General features: G+C 38.1%; 1 protein-coding gene across 2 annotated transcripts in view; it reads right to left on the bottom strand.

The window, feature by feature from the left end:
* PIP4K2A (phosphatidylinositol-5-phosphate 4-kinase type 2 alpha) overlaps positions 1-26,278 on the bottom strand; it is a 103,417-nt gene that overhangs the window by 26,240 nt on the left and 50,899 nt on the right. For both annotated transcript variants that reach the window (XM_021385907.1, XM_021385905.1), the window contains exons 2-4: positions 23,370-23,467; positions 22,234-22,330; positions 6,929-7,081 (exon numbers count right to left, since the gene is read on the bottom strand). In XM_021385907.1, the coding sequence (XP_021241582.1) occupies positions 6,929-7,081; positions 22,234-22,330; positions 23,370-23,434 (315 nt within the window). In that variant the 5' untranslated portion in view covers positions 23,435-23,467. The remainder of the gene's footprint in view (positions 1-6,928; positions 7,082-22,233; positions 22,331-23,369; positions 23,468-26,278) is intronic.

The following is a 26,278-nucleotide window of genomic DNA, read 5'->3' as shown; positions in this document are numbered from 1 at the left end:
TGTCCAGGTCCCTCTGGATGGCTTCCCTTCCTTCCAATGTATCGGCTGCACCGCTCAGCTTGGTGTCATCTGCAAACTTGCTGAGGGTACACTCGATTCCATCGTCTATGTCAATGATAAAGACATTGAAGAGCACCGGTCCCAGGACTGAGCCTTGGGGGACACCACTCGTGACCGGCCTCCACACTGACACAGAACCATTTATCACAACCCTTTGGCTGCGACCAGCCAACCAGTTCTTAATCCACCGAACAGTCCATCCTTCAAATCCATACCTCTCCAATTTGGAGAGAAGGATGTGATGAGGGACCCTGTCAAAGGCTTTGGAGAAGTCCAAGTAGATGACATCCATCGCCCTTCTCCCATCCACCGATGCCGTCACTTCATCGTAGAAGGCCACCAGATTGGTCAGGCAAGATCTGCCCTTGGTGAAGCCATAATGGCTGTCTCGGATCACCTCCTTGTCACATATGTGCCTTGTAATATCTGGTAATGCCTTCTAATATCTGGTAGTGTATCAGTACTACAAGCAGCTCAAACCAAATGCGACGAAAAACAGCATTTCATACTACGTATCAAAAATACCACAGTAGTAGAAACTGCCTAGCATGGAAACTCACAGCAGAACTCCATGTGTCACACATGCCTACATTTACCATCATGCTTAGAAATGTAGCTGGTTCTTGTCTAGGCTATTTAGTTTTTAAATGTAGACAGAAAGCTGGACCTGGACTTTATAGTCTTTACAAATGACAATAGGCTTTGCAACTTTAAGCATGGAGGAAGGCTTTATTCCCCCTATTTGTTTAGGCCAGAAGTGGTATGGTCAGTTGTTTATTTTTCCCCTGGATTTTTTTTTAGATTTGCAAGAAAAAAATAATGAGCTCTAGTATTCTTACTCAGTACTGAAAGCGTCAGACTCATCTGATGAGTTGACAGGAAGTGTCAGTGTTGAGACTGAAGTGTTCACCATCTGTCTGAGTTTGTAGGCCTGAATGCCACTAACAAAAAACAAGCATCATGTTGGATGAGATAAATGGAGGCTAACTCACAGTTTTGCATAGTAACTACAATTTACAGTTGTCAGAACTGTTGCTTGCAGTTCAACAGTTTGAAGTTGGAATTGCTATATACACTTGTATGCTGTTTCTATAGTAACTTCTGGTATTCCTTCAAGCTCGATTCAGTTTTAGTTATTTACACATCTCCAGTATGTAGCCATAGGCTCGGAATTTGATAATTTCATTTTTACTACTGAATATATATATTTTAGATTTTAAAAAGTAGCAACAATACTATAACCTAGGAGGCATGTAACTTGACTGATTTTGAAAAATCCTACCCAATGTTACAAGGGAGCTCTACCTAGAAAACAGAAAGCCAATAGCTCAGCCAAACTGACTTATTTTATTTTCACTCTTAAGTTACCAGCCATCTGCTTCCTGAAAATAGCCCAGTTTCCCTAAGCTGTGCAGTTATGACCATTATACGACCATATACTGCTCTGAAAGCAGTACCTCTTATTTTATGATGTTGATCCACAACATCCTAAAATGTTGGGTGCTGGTGGTATGGCAGTAGAGGTTGAACCTTCCCACCAATATTCCATTACATGCTGCTGCCGTGTGACAGATGGCAGCAGAGGGGCAGGCTGGCAGAATGGCATCTGACATAGAAGTGCATATGAAGCAAAGGGGTAGAACTGAATTCCCCCATGCAGAAAAAATTGAACTCAGTGACATTAATCAACACTTGCTGAAAGCTTACGGAGACGAAACAGTGTTTGTGAGCACAGTGAGGCAGTGGGTGGCGCATTTCAGCAGTGGTGATGGTGGGTCACCTCCATCAGTGCAGATTTTTTATGAGGACAGCATGCAGGCTCTTGCTCATCACTGGTGAAAATGCATAGCTAATGGTGGTGATTATGTTGAAAAACAGTGTTTTGTAGTTGAGAATCTGCCTTATCAAACAGTACTATTGTAGTTTTCGTGGCAATAAATAGGAGACATTACTTTCAAAGCGACCTACGTAATTTTGGTTAATTAAAAATGAGGCATTCTACACTTGATATTTTTAGACTTACAAATGTTAACATGCTGTACAAAACTCCTGCTCCTTTTGGAAGTACCTAGGTATACAGATTGTGTAACTATAACCTCAGTTCCTCGCAGCTCCAAAGAACACAGAGTATTATAACATCAGACAGATGAAGAGAGGAAGGACAGAAAAAGACAGGTTTGTGGACTACGTATCTCCAAAACCTCCAGTTTCTGATAAAAAAAAACCCAAACCTTTATTTCTATTTTCTAGTGGCGGCCTACATGTCTAATCTTTTGGTGAGTCACAAAAAATCACTGTCACTTGGATTTCAGAGATGTTCATGGGAAAACTGTCCTGCCACATTTCTCTGCTGATCCCACTAGGTCCCAGACGCCCGGTTTTCTTTGCTTAAAGATAGCTACCCTCTTGTATTTGTTGTTGAGAAACTCAAGGCAGACTTGGAAAACATGTGATAAGGCTTGTTTGGTTCTAAGCAAGGAGGAGGAGAGAGATACTGTCAAGGTCTAGAATGGTTCCATCAGCTTGGAGCTGTTACCATGAATAAGAACACTGGTGAGTAAATATTATGGTTTAAATGAAACTCATTCAGAGTTTCAGCCTGTGGAAGAAACGTGAAATGAGTCTCCAGAGGGGAAAAAAAAAAGCCTGAGAAAGAGAAAAGAGATGTTCTGTCATAAATAGTACAAATTTCACTCATCATCATGTCAGAACTTATTGGAAAATAATTACTGCCTTCCTCAACAGATGAAAGAGGGTGCAAGATTCCAAGTGTTTAAAAGTTACTGTTCAGAATGGATAGACAACCCAATGTTATGTCCTTTGGGAATACCAGATCTCTGTCAAGGGAGATTTGGAAATGGGAGAAGCATTCTTTAAAAATTCACATGAATCACTTCCCTGGTCTTCATGTGCCTGAGAAAGATTATTCCACCCAGGAAGATCCCTGCACTACATAACTGGGTCTGAACATGTCTGTATGCTCCTCTCCTTGGAAAGCTGAGCCTTCCAAACATGGGTCTGCCCTAAGAGCCGTCTGACACAGGACATCATATAAGGGCATGCCACTGGAAGTCCCAGACTGGTCAGACGTACTCACATTTGCGCTGCAGAGCTAATTTAACTGGGTCACAAATTTTCACATGTGAAGAGTGCTGCTGGCAATCAGTTCACTGAAACTGGGGGAAAGCTAATGAGCAGACGTTTCCCTGAAAATGTGGTACTTTTGTATGTGACTGCAAACAGCCTCATCAGTTGTAGCAACAATTACAATTCAGGATCTATGCATGTAAATCAGAATGTATGTATCTTTATTAGTCAGAGAGAATATGCCAAAATAAAACCGAAACCAAGAGAACTTATTCTGACAAAGATTTCCACATGAGTATCCAGTGTAGTATCTGAAAAACCTTGCCATCTGACAGAACCATGGAGGTATATCCATAATCATGTGAGCTGGACTGCGTTCTGGAATAAGCTCTAACTGGAACAGAAGAACACACATCCAAATTACTAAACCCTTCCCTAAGTCAGGATGCCCATGTTCCAGCTCCAAAGTAGGAACAGTAACTGACCTAAATTAATGCCTAAGTTAATTGCCCAGAATTATTTGAGAGGCTGCTAGTAGGCTCAAAGCAAAACCACAGTAGGGAACATTAAACTGTTAAGATCAAGGAAGTACCAATGGATGATACCTGGCATTGAATGATTTGCTAGTACAAGTGTAGCCTAAGGCCAACCTGGGTGTGATGACTTGGTAAAGAGAATTACTTAAAGACCTGCTCACCAGGACAATGGGCTCTCTAGACTTTGTGTAGCATAATAAGATATGTTTCCCTTGTCTGAAAAATATCTAGAGAAATGAGAGGACCAGCTGCTGTACCTAGTATACTAAGCATTCAATTACCAGCAGCAAAACAGAGGACATGGTATCAGCCACGTCACCAGAGTTAGTAGGATTTAATTTAGATTTTCTTTAATTAATTAGAGCAATTTTATTCTTTTAACAGCACATTACTGAAGACACTGAAATTAATTTATTTCATTAAAAGTCCAATTATTTAACTGCCTCTGTACTTGAGTTCTTGGCATTTGTAAAGTGCTCTCAAGTTCAGAGATGAAGAGAAATATCGGCCTCATCTTTATGAATCTTTTGGAGGCACTACTGAAAGCTGTCAGACTCGATCTATTTAAGTTACTAACGTAATAATGTGTAAGATGTTACTAATACTACCTAAGTGCATGCTTCCATTCTTACACAGATGCCAGCACAAAGTCAAATCAGATGACTGCCACAGATACCTTGCAAATCATTGTTACTAGTCAGCTACCTATTATGAACCCTGATGTTTTGAAAGCATTAATGACAAAAGAGTACAGTAATTGTTAAGTTCATTCATGTAAGCATTATCTTCATGGGCACTCTGGCAAGGAGATGACTGTTTTGGAAAGCAGAATGACTTGTCAGCTGGATTAATAGTCTCAAAAAAATCTGTATCATTAATATTAATTTTGAATGCCAAATAAGAAATGGACCAGAACTTTAATTTTTCTGCACTGCTTCACAGATGAAAAAATTTTTAGATCAAAGCTAAAATTGTAACTTTGAAAATTCTAATACTAGCCCCCAAATTACAATTAGATAATAGTTTAAATTTTCTCATTAGCAAAGTTGTAATTAAAAGATAGTCTTATGAAGATTTCTGATAGTGACAATATTTTGCTGTGAAAATAAGCACATGCTTGTCTCACATTTTATTTCAACAGATGAGCATCTTGCAGAGAGCAAGGGGTTAACATCTATCTCACTGAAAGCTTCACAACCACTTGGGACTTGAATGGAACTCACAGATCTCGTGTATACAGGAGCAGACAGGAAGGGAGCTGGAAGAAGTGCTGCGAGGATGGCTGGCAATATGTACAATTCCTAACACCTCAAGATCATGCCTGTGTCTCTCTTCTTCCTCAAAAAGATATCTTTAAAACTGGTCTTCCAAAAGTTACAGAATAAAAAAAAATAGTCCAGCCTAGGTACTTTATATTCATGCGATGCTGCTTTCAAAATGTGCAAGGGCTGTTCGGAAAGTAATGCCTCCTATTTTATTACGTTGGCCCTCAATGTCAGAGGTGGATGTTGGTGGTATGGCAGCAGAGACTGCACCTTCAGGTGACAGATGGCAGCAGAAGGGCAGTCTCATAAAATGGCATCTGATGTAGAAGTAAGTGTGAAGCTCACCTGTGCAAATCGGAGGTTTATGACCTAGGAACTGTGTATAGAGCCAAATATTGGCTTTAGTGCACTGGAAACAACGATGGCAATGCTGGAATATCACAAAGTTTGCTCCAGGTGGGTCCCACAAATTCTCACACAGGAACAGAAAGATCATCATATGCAAGTTTGTCAGGACCTACTGAATCAATACGAGGCTGAAGGTGGCAGTTTCCTGGATCGCATCTCCACCAGTAATGAGATGTGGTGTCAACGCTACAAACCAGAGTCAAAACAGCAGTCAATGGAGTGGGAGCACATGAAGAAGAAGAAAAAGTTCAAGATGCAGCTTTCAGCAGGTAAAGTGATGTGCACTTTCCTTCGGGATAAGAAAGGGGTGATCCTTCTGGATTTCCTGGAACCTAGACAAGCCATCAACTCTGACAGACATATCAGGCCGCTGACTTAGGCTTCAACTCTCAGAATCAGGCCAGAGAAAAAGACAACCTTTCTCTTGCAGCACAATAACTGAATGTCCCATACCAGTCTGAAGACCATGGCGCACACTGCCAATCTTGGCTGCACTGCCCTAATGCATAGCTGACGGTGGTGACTATGTTGAAAAATAGTGATTTGTAGCTAAGAATTTGCTCTATCAAACAGTGTTATTGTGCTCTATCTGTTGTAGTTTCCATGGAAACAAATAAGAGGCATTACTTTTGCTTCAACCTGCATAGTTTGTGATTTCCATTGAAGTGGCATATAATATCAGAACATTATGAAACATCACCACAAGGCAAAACAAAAGAAACAACAAAAAACAACTCCAAACATCCTGAAGTCTTTACCTGCAATTCCACCCACAGAGGTGAGCAGGAAGATGGAAAGGAAAAACCCACCTCCCTTTGGGCATCAGATTTTGGATCATTTTTAAAAGCTTTCCTGGTTTATGTAGCTTTAGAGCTTATTCAAACAGATCTGGAGCTAAGAACGTTAGCACTGATTTTTATTAAGGTTTCTTATGTTTCCCAAGTTCTGCTTCCCTCTGTACCACCCATACAAATGATACACTGGTGCAGTATGACAACTGTCAAGGTTGACGTCAGGGTTTCCTCAGTTCCCTTTTGACTTGAAAGCAATTTATACAAATGCACATTGGCAATTTTTTTTTTTTATAATAGCTGGAATTTTTGATCAATTATACCAAATCTTTAATTTCTCATACAATGCAACATTTATTATTTAAAACCTGTAATTAGTGAAACACATTCCATGATTAGACCAAGAAGAAAGAGGTCATCTGCAGCATTCTTATACTTGTACACAGAGATCCCCAAACTAGCCTAGAACAAAGAAGCTTCAAGCCTGAAACTGAAAGAATGACCATCTTCGTAGTAAAGAATAGGAGCTTATGGACTCCAAGTTGGTATCTTCGTATCATGTAGATGTTCCATTTTACTTAAAAGCTAGCTTAGATATTTAGAAGAGCTTTATGAAGCTTTATGAATTTAAGCATACAATAAAGAAGACATGCAAAAAGGAAAAAAAATTGAAGTTATTCTTTTCCCATAATTATTCCTTTAAAGCTTTTAACACTAAAAAAGATTGGCATTGCAATATGTAAGAAGATATTCCACATTCTGAAAAGAAGTAGCATATTACCTGATGGTATTTCTTCAGTATGTTGTGCATCTCTGCTACATCTTCACTTGTTATCGTTTTGATGATATATCTTTTGTCGTAAGATGTATGAAACCGGGCACCACTGCGTGCTTGGGAATCATTGGCAAGAGGTGCACTTCTTGTCAATGAGTTCTGTCAATTGATTAAAAAAAAAATGCACTGTCAGACAAAAATATACAAATTTTCTAACTAAAACAAATATAAAGCATTTGCATTTATTTTTAAGTATTTTTTAATATTCACTGAGCGGAATTCTGCCAAGCATGTAATCACTTGAAATATTTTGAGTACTAAACAGTGTTTGGGTGAATGTACTGACCATCAATGATTTAAATGTCAATGAAGATCTACTGTGCTTTGTTATATACATGTTATCAGCTTTCGGGAAGAAAACACAGTCATTAAAATCCAAAAGAACCACTGCTCTGCACCTAACAACTACACACAGAGGATTCATCCCTAATAGAAGTATCATTTCACAATGCAGCAGGACTTGTTCTTAAGCCAGTGGGATTGGCTGAATAACATAACAAAGAGTTAGATTTCCAAGTTGTGGTACCAGAGCTATTCCAATGATTTCATATCTAGTGTTAAGAAAGTGATATTATTGTACAGTTCCTCCTTTGGCAAAACAGACACATCTACCTTCCTACAAGCTCAGGAGGGGAAGAACAGTTGATAACTGTATAATGGTCAGAAGAAAAAAACTGCTAGAGATTAGTGACCATTTCTAAACTGGAGCTTGAGACTACTTGTGCTTCTACAGTAGCAAAGGAAACGTCTCCCTTTTTTTTTTTCCAGAAAGTTAAGCAGTATTCAGATCAGAATTTTTATAATTAAAACCAGTAAAAATAAATTAAACAAAATGTAACAACTTGCTTTCGGCTCGCCTTTCTTCATCAGTAGGAGTTTATGGCAATTGTTACATACTTGAAATACATCCTTTATGAAAGTGAGTAGTAAGAACAGTAGCACAGCCATGAGAAAGCACAACAGTGTTCTTATCCACGTGTACTTCCATAAACACTGCCCCTGCTCTGTAAAGGTTAAAGAAGTTAACTATAGTCTGATGGAATATAGCCAGGGTCTGTAACACTTCTGTGCTTGTGCAATGTACTTGCAGTATCCCCATTTGGTACATCACTACTGGTAGCAGGAAAATCCAACCCCTGCTACCACTTCTCATTGTACCACGCAGCACCAACAGCTGCTGCTAAATTGTAATACACTTTCCCCCTTCCACCCTCAGGTAGCATAACGTTTTCTCTGCAAGAAGAAAAGCCATTTTCATGGAAAAAAAGCTGTAATTAAATTTTGTATATGAATGTAAACTTTGCAACTTAAGTTTACAGATTCCTAAATTGCAAAATTTCAAGTCTAGCAGCTACAGAAAACAATGAGCTCTTGGGATTTGATAAGGTACCACGAATCAAGTAAACAAAATAGATTTACAAAGTAATTACAAGTAGGCACAGTCTACCACAACCTAGTACCAAACCCATCAAAGGTTATTTTTACAGAAGCTATACCTTATTTGAAGGTGTGCTTATGCTTTCACTCTAGCAATGAAGACATCTGTGATCACAAGCTCTAGGAGGTCCAGCAGGAGCTCCACACACACATTTGAGGCAAGTGTTCAACCTCAGTGCCAAGAAGTCAGTGCAGTTGTCAATTATTATTAAGTAATAACTACAACTGAGGGCAATTACAGACTCCATTTAAGAAGGCTCTTGAACACATACATACAACTTCATATTTCCAATGGCATAAAGGAATCCCACTGACCTCAACAAGTGTTCAGAATGTTTAAATCCTGACCCAAATGTGGGATGCTTTCTTAAATCAATTTAGTATGAGGTAAGAATATTTTCCCATAAGCTTACTTTGTTCAACTGAAATACTCAGGAGAAGCAGAAATAACAGTAAATTACCTAAAAGCACACAGCCCTATAAGGTCTTATTACAATGAAAAGCTTTGTCATGACATGTAGGAGAAATAAATCTTTGCAGACTTCTACCTGTACACTGCTAGACTCACTCAATGAATTACAGTCATTACCAATGTCTGTGACAAAATGTGATTCTCTGCTATTCTCTCTGTTCACTAAAGAAACAAAGGATGTGGATGCCTCCCCAATGCTTATAAATGAATAGCTTTCCTAGACTGATCAGAACAGATTCTGGGATGATCACCGAAGATTCAGCTCCTGCTCTGCACTGGCTTTTGTCAGCCAGCTTTAACAGATGCAAATACTGATACACCGAACTACTATGGGAATTTAGGTTTTCCATACCTGTTTCCAGATGTTCCCTATTCAAATTCATTTCCCATCACTCCATCACTGAAATATTTTTTATGTACTGACAATGTCTACCCAAGAGAACACGTACTATAAATGGTCTGAACTGTCTTAATACTACAGTTGATATCAGAATGTCATTAATTTTAAAACTGAATCATATATCGAGTTAGTCTTAGGAACCATCCTCCAATGAAACCTTCTATGTTCTAGAGTCAAAACTTGACTTTATTTCCAGGGCTTATATTTAATGGTTTTCAATGACAAACGGATAACAGAAAGTTTTCAAATGCAATGCAAATTCAGTTACTATCACCACAAACTCTAGAAAATACGATGAAACATAATAATTATTCATAGTTTTAAAAAAAGCTGAAGCATGGGTAATCATCAATGTATCTAGTGAATTGAACTACTGCTAAATTATTAGGCTATAATTCAGTTAGCAATAATAAAGGCTACTGGGTAATTATTTGTTATAGTTCCCAGTAGAAAAAGGTGCATTGTTCTGAGGTTAACTGTTCCAATAAAGCTAAACTGTTCGTCAGTAACCACACATTTCTGAACGTATTGCTCCCAGAGAACCCTAGCCTTTAAACTGTAAGCCATGTGGTATAAATCTTGAAAGCAATTAACCTGAGGGGAACCTTCAGTTGTTGTGCTATAAAAAATTGCTCAAAAGTACACTTGCCAATCTGCCAAGGAACCTCAGATGGAGGAGGGAAAGAAGGAAGATAATAAGGAGGACCTGGACTAGCATTATTGTCCAAAATGTCAAGGGCTCCTGAGACACATTTTAACACTTCACCAAAAGACTTGTCAGATTTGAGTGAAATTCCTATCTGTGAGTGCTCACTGTGAATGAAAAACCCGAGTGGTTTCAATACAAGTAGAAGCAGCCAACTTCCAAAAGTGTCTCTGAAGCTCAGTACTGATGGCAACGTCTTGATCGAGATGCAGCATACAGGAGATGCTGCTGCTGCTCTGGGTTTCCCATTTGCTGAAGCTCAGACAACAATTCTGTGCCCAATAACCCACTTTTACTTCAGACATCCTCACTGCTCTTCTTACAATCCTTCTCTCATTTAGAATGCGTCCCATTTGGTCTTCACAAGCACTACTTGCACTCACCTAAGTGTTAGGTCTTAAAATAAAGATCTTCCTGCTTTTCAGGTACAGTGTTCCTGAAAACATAACCTCCATTTATCCCATTCTTAACCAGGAATTTCTAGAATATATTTATGGAGCAATCCCTTAAAACCGACATATTTATTCTAATTCTTTTTTTTTTTAATATTTCCTGTTGGAATGTGGTACTCGATGCATTCAAAAACACAGATAACATAAGCAGTAAGAAATTTTGCCTTAAAAGAAATGACAGCTGAAAGGACAAGAAAATGAATTGACTAGTATTCCTTATCATGCTTCTTTCATTACAATCCAGCTAGACAGAAAAAAAACCAGAAGCTAGTCCAATTCAAATAGAAATTAATACATTTAGTCATATTTTAAATCAACTGGATGAAACCTCATTAAGTCACTTAGTTTTAACTGATCCTTGTCTCTTCCTGCAATAGTTGTTTTTCTAATGGAAATGAATTCTGCTTGACTGCCAACTATAATGACAAGTTCATTTGCAAATACAGCTATCATATCAAATATGTAGCTAACAAGAAAATATAATGTATCTGTACATAATTATTTAGTACACAATCTACAGCTTCTCAATGGTTTAATAGGTCAGAAATGGTGATGTACTTATTTTTCAGAAGATGGCTATTTTCTTTCTAGTTATCTATATAAAATTTAATTAAGAATGCATGTAACTATCATTTTACCGTGTACATAATTAATTTGTTAGAACAAACCAAACAACATTGTACTAAGCAGCACAATTCTATACACACACAGGTAACTCAGATGCCTTCTCTACAATCCTCCAACTCTAGTAATGAATTAAAGATCAGATGTTTAAACATGTTTAAGATAAGAAAACCCATTTAATTAAAATCATTGACACTTTGTTTTTACTAACTCTCCATTCCTGTAGTAACTCTCAATACAAGGCTCTCATCAGATACAGAATGTAGTTCATCTGAACACTGAAAAAAGGTGGAACATAAAGAATGTTTAAGATTAATGATAACTGCCGTATTTTATTCTGAAACATGCATAAATTTAATTAATAAGTACATTTTAAAAAGCTGAAAAATTAAAAGCAATGCCATTATATTGGGCTGAATAATAGTAATTGTATTATTACTTCCTTGTGCTGATAATATATGGCTCAGTTTTGTCTGTGGACAGTTTTATTTGTCATGTTTCACACTCACTTCTGTGAATAAAGGGAAGTTCAAATTCCTTCAAAAGCAAAGCTTCCATGTATCATGCAAAATATCCTACCTTTCAACTACACTAATTCTTTATAATGAGAAATCAGTCTTCAATAAAATACACATTTGCATGATCATCACAACAAAGTATCTTTAAAAAAATGACACCAATTGGTCTGCGCTTGATAAATTACCAGTAAGTAAATTAATGAACAAACGATAAAACCGGAAGAGTTCACGAGATTCAAAGTGGAAATGACACAGCTACTTAAAAATACTTTTAAAACACTAACATCCTCCCTTTTTGATGTAGGTGAATCTAACTTTCCTGACTGACCCAACACTGTTACGTATATATCAAATCATTTTCAACCCTATTCAACCCTGCCAAATACTAACAAATGAATAGCACATCTATTAGAAGTGGAAGAGACTCTTTGCTGGAAACTGTGTCTCATAAGTTAGCACACAAGGTGGCCAACAAGGTCCCGCGTAAGCCTCTTTCATGCACAGCCACTAGTAAACCCATAACGTGTAAGAAATCTCAAAGAGAAATATCAGGAGCACCTCATGTGACCTCTAGTATGCACTGTCTACCACGAAGTGTGAAAAATTGTGGAATTTTCTCTTTTAAAATTATATATTAGCCCCATAAGATATATCTAGATAAGGACAAGAGTTTAACCTATTTTGGGTTTATCTAAGCCCAGTTTTTAAGAGAATCACCTTTAACTTCAAGCAGACAATAATAAAGTCATGTTGTAGCAGTGATCAGACTGAAAGTATGTGTTTATTTGAATTGTATTGCCTTGTGGTTGCGACTATTACCAGATGCACTGCATTGACTTCTGTCAAATGCAGCACAATCCAAGGAGACAACAACATTGGCCACACCATCAGTGATAAACTTCATTGACGCCATGTGCAAAAAGTGAAAACAGGATAATAAATGGCACCGTTGATGTCCATGGACAAACAGATTGGAAGAAAAGCTGACTCAATGTGCCTAAAAAGAGCAGCATAAGGTGCTTCCTCTGCTTTCCTGTTCAGCAGTGAACTCATTAGGCAGGACCAGCCCTGGTCCCCAGCTGGAATATCTCCTTCTTAGGTGAGGGTTCCATATGGGATCAGGAAGGAAACAAAGAATGGAAATCAAGTATCTCCCTCTTCCAAAAGGAAAATACAAGAAGGGCCGAGGGAGGGGGAAGGAGATGCAGGAAGAGATAGATGATGGCTAACACCCGATTGAGTTCCCTTGGGCTCTCTTTCTTAATTAGGGGAAAATCAAGTGGAATATGAGCAGATGGCAAGGAGCCACTCCTCACTTAGAGCAGAACTATGAGCCACAAAGATAGAACAGGTAGTATATCCCTCAGATACAGGAAAAAAACCCTCTGAAAGATTCAGGTTTACCTAACAACCTTTTTACCAGCTCTCACTGCTGCACATAATGCTTGCTTACTGTGTGAAGAGACAGTAGGATATTTATCTAGCCATACCATGTCAGAGCACTAGTCGGAATGAGTTAATAAAAATCACGTGCTTATACTCTATCTTTACCAGCACAAAACTCAAAGAAAACAGGGTCACAGTACCTTGTTCACATTTTCTCAACTATTCCAGCCTCTCTCTCTTCGCCCTCATAACTAACAAATACATCTGCCAGCCACACGCACTCTGCTTCACTTAACAGCTCCACTTAGCAGCTCTCCTGAAGCCTCCTGCTCTGAGCGCCTGCATTCTGCCAATTCCCTGTTCACCTCTAATTTGTGAAGTTTTAATCTTGTGCCTGCTGGTTTTTGGTCTCAGGAGAATGAAGGTTTTGTACTTTTGAAATGTGAATACTTTTATGAGGTCATTTAAAGACTATGCTAAATTACTTGTGTAATTACTTACACAACTCGAAGACACATTTAGCGTGCCAAGTTCAGAGATACCACTAATAGATACATTTCTCTTTTGCATACCTCCCTCTCTCTCCCAAATGGTTTCTCTATGAGAAATCACTGGCTGAAAGTCTCACAGACCTGAAATAAATCAATATTAAAAGTATCACCCACATTGCACTGCAGGCAAATCTGCAGGCAACCAGAAATACTCATCTGGTCTTCTGTACAAATCACAAAGAACTTGTCCCACATCACAGAATTAATTTCTGATGAAATAATCTAGATACAGCTTTACACATAAATGGGTAGAAGCTATACCACTTACTAGAACTTCATTTCCCAAAGAGTTCTTGATACAAAATGTTAATCAGCACACCTAAATTACATCATAATTTCACCTAAGAACAGCATATTCTTCATCAAGTTAATTAAAAGCTCGTTTAGTTTTACTATAGACCCATTCTCTTCCATCGACATGTTTTTCTGTGCAGAGTTTTATCTTAATTCCTACAGTAAAAATACAGTAGGTAAGGAAAATGTTCTTTCCAGAGGTCCTGATCCAAAATTCTCTGAAGATCATAGAAACAAAACAAAACCCCTGCCAGATCACATGAGCTTTTCTGGAGCCTTTGGTAGAATTTCATGAACTAGAATCCAACACAACCACCACACATCACAAGCCATCTCCTTTCACCAGCTTCTCCAAAACTGAATTCCAATCTTTGCTTTTGGTCTAGGAACAATTTCCAGTAAGACCGTCCAGATTTTCCACCTTCAAAAGGCAAAGACTCACCACTGCAGTTGTTCTAGAAGTCAGTCACTTGTACTGCTGAAAGTCTCATCACAAGGCATTCTCTATGTTCTTAAATTGTTTTGATGCCAGTTTCCCATATCTCTTCTGTATCAAAATGCCATCCATTTTTTAAGATGACCAGCACCAACACTAAATATAATATTAGCTTTAAGTATAAAATAAACATACACTCAAAGAAGTTACAGTTCTTCCTGGTTTTATTGCACACCCTCCAACTTATCCACCCAAAAGAGCAGTTACTCCTCACTGAAAGCTCACACTAGTGCTACATTCTTGTCCCCTTTGACCTCTTGCTCCTTTTCAGAGCTGCCACCCCCTCAAGTGCAGACTTTTGCTCTTTAAGTATGCACTCCCTTTTTTCCATACAATTATTCATCTGACCATATTAAAAGGCATTTTGTTTGGAATGCCAGGTGGTGCAAGTGGTTTTACATGAAATTCTTGTCTTTATCACGCTTCGCTATTTGGACAGACTTTGCCTCTTCTGCAGGTTCCCACTACGTGAAATGTCAATTGCTCATTGACAATTAAATTTTGATTCTTGTCATTTAATCATCTCGTATTCACATGGTTTTTATTTTTGACTATAAAGCTCCCTAAAAATTAGCATTTTAGAAAATTACAAAGTCACAAAAAATCAAGTCAAACACTTTGTAAGAGGAGTCGCTAGGTACCAGCTAAAGCATCACCTAGCACATTTGTCAACGGTTTACGGGCGTTCGGCCCAGTTCCGTGACGAAGGGGATGGGGCATCCACGGGTCCACACCCCGTGAAAAGGGAAAAGGGGAAAAGGGTAAGGAGATGGCCCTGAGAGCAAAGAACAGCGGCAACAATCTGAGGAGAAACAATCTAATCAACACATTATTGTTGCAAAGTGTACTTTACCTTGTGCATTGGTCAATAAAAATAGCAGCCTACTGCAACAAAGAAATTATTGTATAATTGATAATGCTAGTTCTACAAACACAAGACAGCAAAAAAAAGGGAGACCAATTTTGAGATCAATTTCCAGAGAGATGCTGGCTGTTTCCAAGAGAAACAAATTAATCTATTTAGAGCTACATCTTCCAAATGAAACATTTTGTTTGTCAGAAGACACATGGAGCAGAACCTTAGGCCCTGCCTGAAGTACAGGAAAGGTTTGCCCCCCTTCCTCAACTGCAAGCTGCATTTATAACTGGCAAAGTAGTGCCCTCATCTTCAAAGACGAACTGCTGGCAAGGCTCTTCCTCCTTTGCCCACTTTGCTTGAAATGCTCGCAGCAAGGATATTTATCTCCGCAGTGGGAGGCCAAGGATTAGCCACAGCCTCCGAGAGGGTGGAGAGATTTAAAGGTCAATTTAATTAGCTCATTCTAATCTTCTACACAACTAATGTAAATGTCATTGTTTTCTAACTGCTGCTTTAGCAGATGAGATTATATTTTAGAAACCTTGAATGTGCGAACTATGTTGGATGTAATACAAATTCTTCACGTAACTAATCTTAAAAGGGACTCCAATAAAAATTGTCACTGAGACTGAGTGCTTCCTAAGAGAAAAAGGGCAATAGGAAAATTCTGGTGATAAAGCACAGAGAGATGTAGAAGAACAGTAATCTTTCAAATAGACTGGCTTAACAGCTTCTCATCGATTTAAATCTTTCCCATTCTGCAACGCCTGGACAGAAGGGAAACAACAGTTTCTGGTACTGTGATCTCATTCAAAAGTCGTGGGATGCTAAAATGAGTGTCACAAGACATTCCCGTACTGTTTCAACCACATACCCCAAAGACAAATCAGATCAAATCCCAAGCTATTTACGAGGGCCTCTGGGCAAGCTTTGCATGAACGAATAGGCAGAAACAAGTGCACAGATGATGCTCTGTGATGACTGAAATAATAGGTCAGAGGGAGAGCCTGGCAGTAGTTCATTGCTGTTAGGGGAATTACATACACAGGATCTGGCTATTCTTCTGCAACACTGCCTGGCCCATGCACGGGTTCTTACGAAGACAAGCTTGCAGTTTTCTCAATTTTAATTTTATTTTTTAAAGATCTTGGGAATTATGGGTGTGGATGAATTGATTACTGATAAAGAAACAATTCAGAAATGATGTCATACTACTGGACATGGAGCCTCCAAGACTTTCTGTTGCATTTTAAACAATCAGCCGAGTTCTGGGAATGTGTTCAGGACAGAACTTTACCTGCTGTTCTACAGAAGAAAGGCAAAGCAACAGTGTTATAATAGCAGAAGCATCAAATCCAGGGTTATCTGTTTTGTCGTACAGCAACGGGTAGGGAAAACTTTCGCATTTGATTTGAACGTTGGCAATGTGCATTCTACCATTGCCATTGAGCACATTCATGTCTGCAGCAGGATGGCACAATGGAAAATGCTTCATATTATTCATATTATTTAGAAGAATAGACTTACAGGAAGACATTTCTCCCATAACATACAAGTTGCCATGTTAAGAGGTGGGAAATTTCAGTGGGAAAACTGCTTTTGCTAAAGCCTGCACTGAAAAATTTTCTGGAAAGCGTTACATCTGCAGGCAGAATCTGTCAGTCTATCAAGAAACACTGACTGAAACACCAAATTATATTTAAGAAATCTAGCATGTAGCAATGTACAGCTGACCACCAATCCTGCAAATGCACTCAGTGGCATGACCTCCCCTTGCCTTTGGCAGCTGTATGGATAACACTGTGCTCTGTTTTCAGTCAGCTCAAAAGCAGGGCTCAAAAGAGCCATGTTGAATGTCACAGGGGCTCCAGGAGAGAAAAACAACATCTGCCAGAAATACCAACTGCTTTCTGTGGTCTTGTTCAGATGTAGATGTACACATTCTCAACATCTGTGAACTATCCTTTTGTGATCAAGACTACGGGTTCCTTGACTTGGTCTAATGAGAGTACAGTCAATGAAACACAAGATTCTTCCCTAAATCAAGTCATCCTATTCAGACTGTCTGGATTTGGAGCTGTCAGTTTAAGGCATGCACTTGCCTTGGAAAATACTAGGGATCTTTATCTGGGAGCCTTTCTCCTTCAGCCCTGCAAAGCTGGGCTTGCTGCCTTCAGGGAACTCCTATCAGCTTGTCTTTTGATGTTGCCAACACATGCTAAATTACTGTTTTCTAGTTTGAATATCCAGTTGTGAGTGTTATTTAGTTTAGACAAGACACTGCTGAAAGCAAGGTAAAATATCTGTTTGCTCTAGTGAAGACCAGGAGAAACGAGTTAAAATTGCTGTAGTGTTGCCATACCTACTAAGGTTCAGTCCCACAGTCCCTAAATTCCTACTTGGGCTCACGCTTACAGCATCAAATCCAAGAACATAATATTCAGATTGCATACCTTATTTTTATGTGCTGGAAAGAGCACAAATGCCACAGTTGTTGTTAGTATAGGTGGTTCCACACCTTACTACACGACTGCACACGACCACGTCAAACAAGATGTCAGCAGTTCTGAGGATCCTGGTGCCAATATTCATTTGGGATCCACAGACTGTATGCTCTGCTACAGTTCTTTCATTTGATTGATGAACTCAAAAACTTCCCATGCACAGGTTTACCATGCTAAAATGACCAGCACAGGATTTTTCTTTCAGGTAGTTCTTGCTTCCAGGAGTATTTATGCATTTTATTAAACATTGGTATGGAATATCCCTTTACCCAATCAGGGTTAGCTGTTCCAGCTGAGTCCCCTCCCAGTTTCTTGCCCACTTCCAGCTTATTCACAGAGTGGCAAAAACAGAAGGTCCTGGCACTCTGCAAGTACTGCTCAGTGCTAGTTGAAATATGAGTTTGTTATCAACACTGATCCAGACAAATCAAAAACACAGCACCACACAGGCTGCTATGAAACAAGTTAACTTCATCCAAGCCAGTGCCAGTACAACAAGTCACAAGCCTGTTCCAAAAAGATGTATCACTACCAACTGATTTTTTTGTTTAAACAAGCATCTTAGGTTGTAAAATAGTTTGTGAACTCCGAATATGATTTCTTGGAACTGGAAAAGTCAAACAAAAAGAGTAAAAATATTCATTACAAGAAAGCTGGTGATGTGAAATTTAGATACTCAGGAAGACAATTCATTAGGTACAGTGGGACATCGGTACCCTCTGGTATGAGCAATTCTATTTACAGGGCAAGAACCTGGTCTCCCTCTTTTGCCTGTAGAATCCAGATGAAGGATTCAGCAAGAACTTTAAGCAAGGACAGATGTGTGGGAGGACAGTAAATTAAGTTTATTTTCCAGAGCAGTAGGAGCAGAAGCATTTGTAATGGCAGTAGATCCTATTTTTTTCTGGAGTTGGTTGTGGGGCATAAGTTAGCTGCTATCTTGCTAACCTCTCCTAATTTTGCATTTGCCAGAAGCCAGTCCTATAATTCTTCTACCAAAATTATACTCACATATTTTATTAGGTAAGAAATGGCGTCAACCAAACTGAAAAGAAACTCCGAAGTTACCCCACTGAGTAAATATATTTTGGGAAATAAGAGGCATTTCTGTAAAGTAACTTCTGCAACATCAATGTCTGAAGCTGAGGAGGGATGCAGTAATCAAAAATTCATTTAGGATAGTAGTGATTTCCTTTACTGCATGCATTTTTATCCGATGCCATAAATACTTTAGTAATAGGTGATTAAGAAGAAGGAAGCTCAGAGTCTAAAACATTTTTGACACAGAAACAAAGTTTCTTAACATAGGTTGAAGATGCAGTGTATCATGACAAGTTTATATAGGCAAACTTTGGATAAAACTCAAGGTTTAATTAAATCCATACTATATTCTCCACACTGCCATCCAGAATAAAGAGTGAATCACCAAAAAAAGCCAATCAGTATTAGCAACACATGTACCTCTAGGAAACTAATCTTAGCTCAGTACTAATCCAAGCATCTTTCAGAGATGCCCATCTTGCTATGAAAGGCAGACAGATGCATGGTAGGTTAACAAAGACATTTTGGATTTCATCATGTGAAAGGTGGGAGCCCATTACAGGAACTGTAGCTGCCACTGCTAGAGATGGCTTCTTGTAGGGCAGCAGTGACGTCATTTGAGGAGTTCTGCTTCTGAAGCTGCATTGAATGTAGGGAAAAAAATATTTTTTAAGATTGAATCTTTCTTCAGTGTTAAGAGGAGATCTCTATGTTAATCATTCTAAATACAAACTGAATTTCTGTGTTTTAGAAGCCCACAAAACTATTATACAAAGTAAATAATTTCAAGAAATGAGTATAGCTCAGTAACTAGAGCATACACTAACAAAGTATTTTCATGACGCAGGTTTTTGTTTGTTTGTTAATCTTTCCTTATGAGTAAGCACTATCTGCCCTCTGGAAAAACTCATCAAGAATATCTGCTGAACACTCTGAAAACAAAAACATTTAAAGAGTGTTCTGCCCAATTTATACTGGTGTGTCTGACTAATGAAGAGGGTAACTTGGTTTATTTATCTACATCAGTCCTGTCTTGCTCACTAATGGGAAAGACATTGTTCACAATTGACTGGGACTCCTTTCCTAAAAATCATTTTGTAAGAAACACTGCTATCTGTTCCAAAAGCTTTCCCTCAGCTTAATATTGTACGTGTTTTTTCCAAATCATGTTTACTGAGTAGAAGACAATCATTTTAATCAACATTCATTTAAATAACTCCCTGAACACAAAGATTACCTGGATTTTTTTTTTTTAACAGTACATTCCCTTTGTCAAATTCCCTTTTAAATCACAGGGAATGTAGACTTAAAATGAAAGCAACTTCTGCTTTTAATGGGGGTAATCCCTATTGTACATGCAAGACCACAACAACTTGCAGTGATGTGGCTGATGCCCTGTCCCCGGAGACTTTCTACGATCCTATGACTTGAATTTTCATTTATGTATATTTCTGTAAAAATAATTTAAGTTTAAAAACATGTTCAAATATATTACTACTTGGAGTATTTTTATTTTCTTTTACTAGAACAGTCCTGTAGAATAAGCATTCAGAGTGATAAACTGTTTGGACTGAGAGAAAAGAATAGAGAATGCAGATACTGCCCTCCCTTGGGTCAAAATTATATTAATTTTCTTTTTATGCTAAATAAACTTGAAATACCAAATAGCACTGAAGATTTTTTTTGTAAATAATATGTAAATGTCCAATCAAAAACAAGGATGTGGTTGCATTTTCCTCTTTTGAATTGTTTGGTTTCACTAGCAAAAGCTGTTAAAACAGATAGCTACAAGAAAGTATTTTTTTTCTTTTTAATCTGGAAATCTGGAAACTTTATTTAGTGACGGTCAATAAACCCAACAAGTATTAGTTACAACAAAGGGATTCCTGATTTGGTTAGAACAGTACCGGAGATGAAAACAGTCCATGATGCTGTGGAATGCACCATTTTAGATTATGCCCATTTTCCCAGCTTTAACTAATGACAGCATCTTAAGTCTTCTAGTATATACTTACTGAAAAATAACTTTGTCATCATCCTATCTTCCAAAAGAGACCAAGCATGAGCTGACACCATAATTTTAAATTTAGGAGCAATCACATCTTCCCCTACTACACACTGATCCTTTTCCTTTACCAAGAAAAAGGAAACCTTCATATAAACGGATTAAGTGTGTTAGGGCTTAAGTGTCTTTCCTAACATTTCTCATTGGTTCATCAAGAATGATGGAAAGCCAGGAATGTAACTTGATATTTCAGCCCCAGCCTTCATCGCTATGGAGAGGGGAGGGGAAGGGAAGGGAAAGGAGAAAACCCCCTTCTCCATTTACTAGCAAGATATCTTCTCAAAGTTGCCGTGGTCATAATTTAATCTCTACCTACAGTCGTGCAAGCACATTTTAACCAATGTATGCATTTTTAACATGCTGCTTCATATTGAGAAAGGGGAAAATTAGTAAAGGGGACTGCTGAAAGAATTAGATTTAGATTTGGGCTACAGCATTCAGGTTGTTCTATATTGCATGAATGGGAATGTTATCATAGATGTATTTTGTATAATTTTTTAGCTACTTGAAATCTTTTATAAAGATTTTATTATCATTTATTAAATATCTTCTGATATATCTTAGGGACAGGCTACAACAAAAATTGCAGCCCATGCTGAAACAGCTTAAAAAAGTAAAAGAACATGCCAGGAAGCAAACACTCATTACAGAGCAAGTGCTATGTAGGACAGGCTGTTCACCAGGGTGACTGCAGAAGGAATTATCCCTGTGATGGAGATGATGCACATTAGGAACAGTTAATGGAAAAGGGAATGTCAGTGAGTATTGGCAAATCAGACTGAAGCAGAGTTCAAGAACTTTCTTTTGCAAAGACTGAAAGAGGCTTTGACTGCAAGAAACAATGCTGCCAAATGTAAAGCAACTTCTTGTTTTGCTGTATCTGCTCTTTCAAGCTATTTATTTGCAGATCCTTTTAAAAAAGGGAAAAGAAAGGGTAACAAAGGAATATGAAATTGGCTGCCACAGATTACCCTTTTCTAAACAACAAAAAAATACACGAAGGAAACAGACAGCTGTGGTGGTTTCAGAAACCACATCTAACATGGACACATCCCTAAAGCAACCTTTACCAGAGTGACTCAGCTGAATACAGCATCTCTTGTCAGCAGTGCACAGAGATGGCTTTTTCCTCCTTCTGCAAGAAGTACAGACTCTCAGTTTTAATACCACAGCTTACGACTGGGAGGTAGCGTGGTGGGAAACAAGGAGGACTGAAGATAACGAAAGGCCACCATAAGACAGGCAAGACAGGCAAACCAGAAATCTTCTGGCTGCAGGTGGGGGAAGGAGTAGGGAGAATGGTTACTTTTTCCTCTTAGTTTTTCCCCAATTAATATCTAAATAAAGAATTATTGTTTCAACAGGTTGGCCTATTCACAACTGTAGCATTACGAACCTTTAAACAGGGTATATATACCGTTTTTGGTGTTTCGAAAATGAACTTACCTGAAAGTCCTGATCATCAATTCCAAACCTCTCTCTTAGATTACGGAAAACCATTGGACAGTATTCCTTAAATTTGAAATGACTTGGCATGTTTTCTCTGAAAGAATATAAAACCAAATCAACTTCATTTACCTGCATATGCAATTAAGTAACTCTAGGGTATTGTTTCAATTCTGTTCATACAAAGAAGAGAATAAGGAGATTTATAATCTCTCCTCCAAAGTCTTACTTCTTCGAATGAGATTTGGGCTCACCACGTTCTAGTCTTTACTACGTTCAACAGATTTATACATGTTTGTCTCTAACAGTTGAACCTGCACTAAAAAGCAGGAAAGAGTGTTTTCCCATTGCCCTTAAAATTATTTCAAAGGTGAAATCTCAGGCTGCATTATACAAGAATTACCATACCATCTGTGACACCAGAAAGTATGGACAGTGCCAAAGCCTCAAGAAAATTGGACTTACTGAGCACAGGGCTAGTTTTAATATCCCGTAATTAATTTCAGATCTGAGAAAAGTAACTTTGAACTTTTTCATAGAGCAGAAGATTCAACATAACAGAATTCTTCATTTTCCTACTGTATTATTAAATAAGTTACAGTAGCACTAACAGTTTTGTATCTATGCACAGACCGTTCACAGAAGATCATTTTAAGAGATGTGGATATTATATTACACTATCATAGCGCTTTTGGAACTTTTATACGGTTAATATAATTTCATATTATGCATTATTAAAAGTTGCATATCATTCAGCTTTACAATTTACACTTTACATTTTCATTCTTGTCCAAATATTTCATTTAAAATATTAGCAAGTACATTCACCTGAACTTACACTTTAAAAAATACCCAAATAAACGTTTGGAGCAGCCACAGATAAACACACCAAGAGAGGATCACCTTCAATATATAAGATATTCACAAGGCAATAATAAACCATATGGAAGAAGAATACTGCCCAGCAGCCCCTGCTGTTGCTTTTCAGAACAGCACAGATGGTTATGTTTATCACAGGATTAACTCAATCATCAAAACTTCAGTCCCATCAGCTGAAAAATAACAGAGTTCATAGTACTTCATAAAAATATCACTGCCACTATCCCTGTCTACAAAGAATTGTTACTTGTACTTACTTGTTGAAAAGGTGATTGTCCACCTTTATCTTTGAGTATGCTTTGAAATCATCTGGCATCAACATAACAGGGATTTGAACATGGCTCAGTTCATTGATCTAGAGAAAAAAGAATATATTTAGTTGATAATAACTCTGCAAAGATTCTGCATGTGTTTTAATTAAAAAAACGTTATTTGGCCTGCAGTTACTTGTGTATGTGTCCTGGGAGTGAATGTAAGTGAAAGAAAAGTGCAAAAACAGATTTATTCTTTCCAGATTAAATGTATTAACAAGATAGACTCTTCGGAAAGAAGAAAGAACACTCTATATTTATACTTGTTTCAGAAAAAAAAAGTGCTTCAAAGCACACCTGGAGCATGTGCTTTAAGGAAAGTCAATGAGGACACCAGCAATATGGTCTTTAATCCTAACATACTGTTCTTGTTTAGCCAATTGAGCTACATTTTCCAAAGATAATCCAAATCCTATCTTTCAAATGACTATTCACCATTGCAGCTCACAAACTAGTCTTACCTGTTCATGTCTTGAACTACTTATGGAAAAATAAAATGCTGCTTCCATATGAAGGCACAAGCTTTGGACTCAGGAAGAAGAGCCTTGTTTTTTGTACAGTAGTGCAGACCTCAGCCAAGCTTTTGCAAGTTACAGCATTCAGGCATGTTTTTGATTACTCAGGCTCAACAAACTACTTAAATTTCCAAATTTGTGCTCAGAAATAAATGCAGAAGTCTGAAGGTTTTCCTTATTTTGTTATATTTATGGATACCATTTGCTCTTTCTAATTTTGAAATACTGTCTGCATCCTCAGTATTAAAATTTTCATATATATTTGGAATTTCAGAACTATCCACTTCTGGCCACATCTTTATGACAGAATGTAAACAACTTCACAGTTACTTAGCTTGTACACGTTTTTGTAATTGCGTGCATTAATCAACTCTTAGTTTAGTAAATTTTAAGTAAAGCATGAAAAACATAACAGTGTTGTTAGCTTGCAACAGTTCTTTCAGATCATTTCTTGCGACGCTCTAGACCCCCATATCACACGTTGCTTCAGCAACTTTCTATGGGGTGCAGGGGGAGAACTCTACATGAGACTACAAGCGCGCAACAGAGGTGGATGTAAGAGAATAATGGTGACCTGTGCTCTTAGCATTGGCTGTTCTTATCCAAAAACATTTCCCAACTGGGAACCTGTTCCTGCCCTTAGATGCTATCCTGCTTAAGAGAAGTTCTCTGAGAAGCCTTCACTGAAGCAGTCGTAAGTTATAAATATTATAGGAAAAAACGTATGATCTTCTGCAGAACTGAAGTTAAACAAAACCTGAAAACAGTGAGGAACCGTTTTCCTCTTAAAAAGAGGGCAGAAACCGACGCAAGCAGGCAGGTCAGACAGCCTCATCACTCATCAGTCTTTTCAAGTCTCAGTAATGTGTCTTGCCATCTCTCATTTTTATTATTCAGACCCCTGCGGCCCACATGAAAACTGATAAATATCAGCTGAATTTCCTTTACAGAATGCTTCTTTGGAAAGCCCTAAGAAGCTACAGATTGAGGCACCACAGCTGTACAGCAGAGCAACAAACAAGAGAGATGCCTGGGATGGGCTGAATGTGCGCTGCTCCTTGGAGTGCCAGGGAGAACGCTCCTTCCTCCTTCCAAAGCAGGACAAAGGAGGAACTCTAGTAAATTTTTGAAAACACAGCTGTACAAACCTAATAAATCATGCTGACACCTCATTAACTATGACATGAAATAACAGCACATAGATCGAACATCACAACATCTAACATACACGCTCTTTACTGCATTTGATATCGCGGCACATCAATCTCACCCTGAAACCGCAGAGCAGTTTCATGCGCATGCAGAACTAGCCTAGCTCTTGTACAAATAAAACTAAGGAGAAGCAGATAGATTATGCAGAGATATGGAACTTTGTTTGCTTATAAAGAATTAGCTACTCTAGTCCTAGACTGCCAGATTATGCAACGAATTCCACGCTTGGAAAAGGGATAACGGAGATCCATACCTTTCCATCCCAGTCAAAAGTGATACCAAGACCATTTTCAGTCAAATACAATGAATTATGCTGAATTCACACACCTCCAAATAACCTATCGACAATAATAGCAAGTTCGCTGCCAAATTAGGGGGTTTAGCTGATTAAAATTGCATCAAATTTTCACATGCATTCACTTTCTTAATATACTAATGTAAAGTGTCCCTGAATACATTTGTAGATTTGCTTTCATGCTGCAAAGATTTAACATTGTGCTATAGCGGCACAGTTTTAATTGTACCTGTGGGCCTTAGAGACATCCCTTACATAGTAGAATAACATACCCACATGTACTCCTATTTGAACACTTTAGAGCTTGTTATACTGTAAATAGAAATTTCAAAACACTTATCTCATGAAGCTCTCTACAAGATGTGAATGCACATACAGACCTTCCCCTCAAAAATAACAAAAAAATCACTCTGTAACAGAGTTCTTTTTTGCGGAACTTTTTTTTTTAATAGAGATCCACTAATTCTGAGGTCTGGAAATATAATTTCTCTAATATTTTAAGGAATTCCCCCTATAGCAGGAGAGAAGAAAAAGCAGGTGATAAACATATAGTAGAACTGACCTTTGGTATAGCACACCAGCTGAGTAATGGCATGTCCCAGCGGCACAGGCCATTAATTAATTTAAACCTTTCAAGTATAATAAGGTCTGTTTCTTTGTGCAGTAATGCATTTTTAGGATGGATTTGACGAGGCTAAATTTGAAAATGCACACAACACAGAAGGGAATAGTTGTGACATTACATCGTGGTGCAAACTGGAACCATATTGGGAGAAGAAACAATATCCTGAACTCCCCCACAAACAGACATGGGAAAGCTGAAAGGGGAAGGT

Source organism: Numida meleagris, chromosome 2 (assembly GCF_002078875.1).
Source record: "Numida meleagris isolate 19003 breed g44 Domestic line chromosome 2, NumMel1.0, whole genome shotgun sequence".
In the NCBI taxonomy this organism is placed as follows: Eukaryota; Metazoa; Chordata; class Aves; order Galliformes; family Numididae; genus Numida; species Numida meleagris.
Note: the sequence above shows the minus strand (reverse complement) of the source record. Positions and strands in the feature narration are given on the sequence as shown.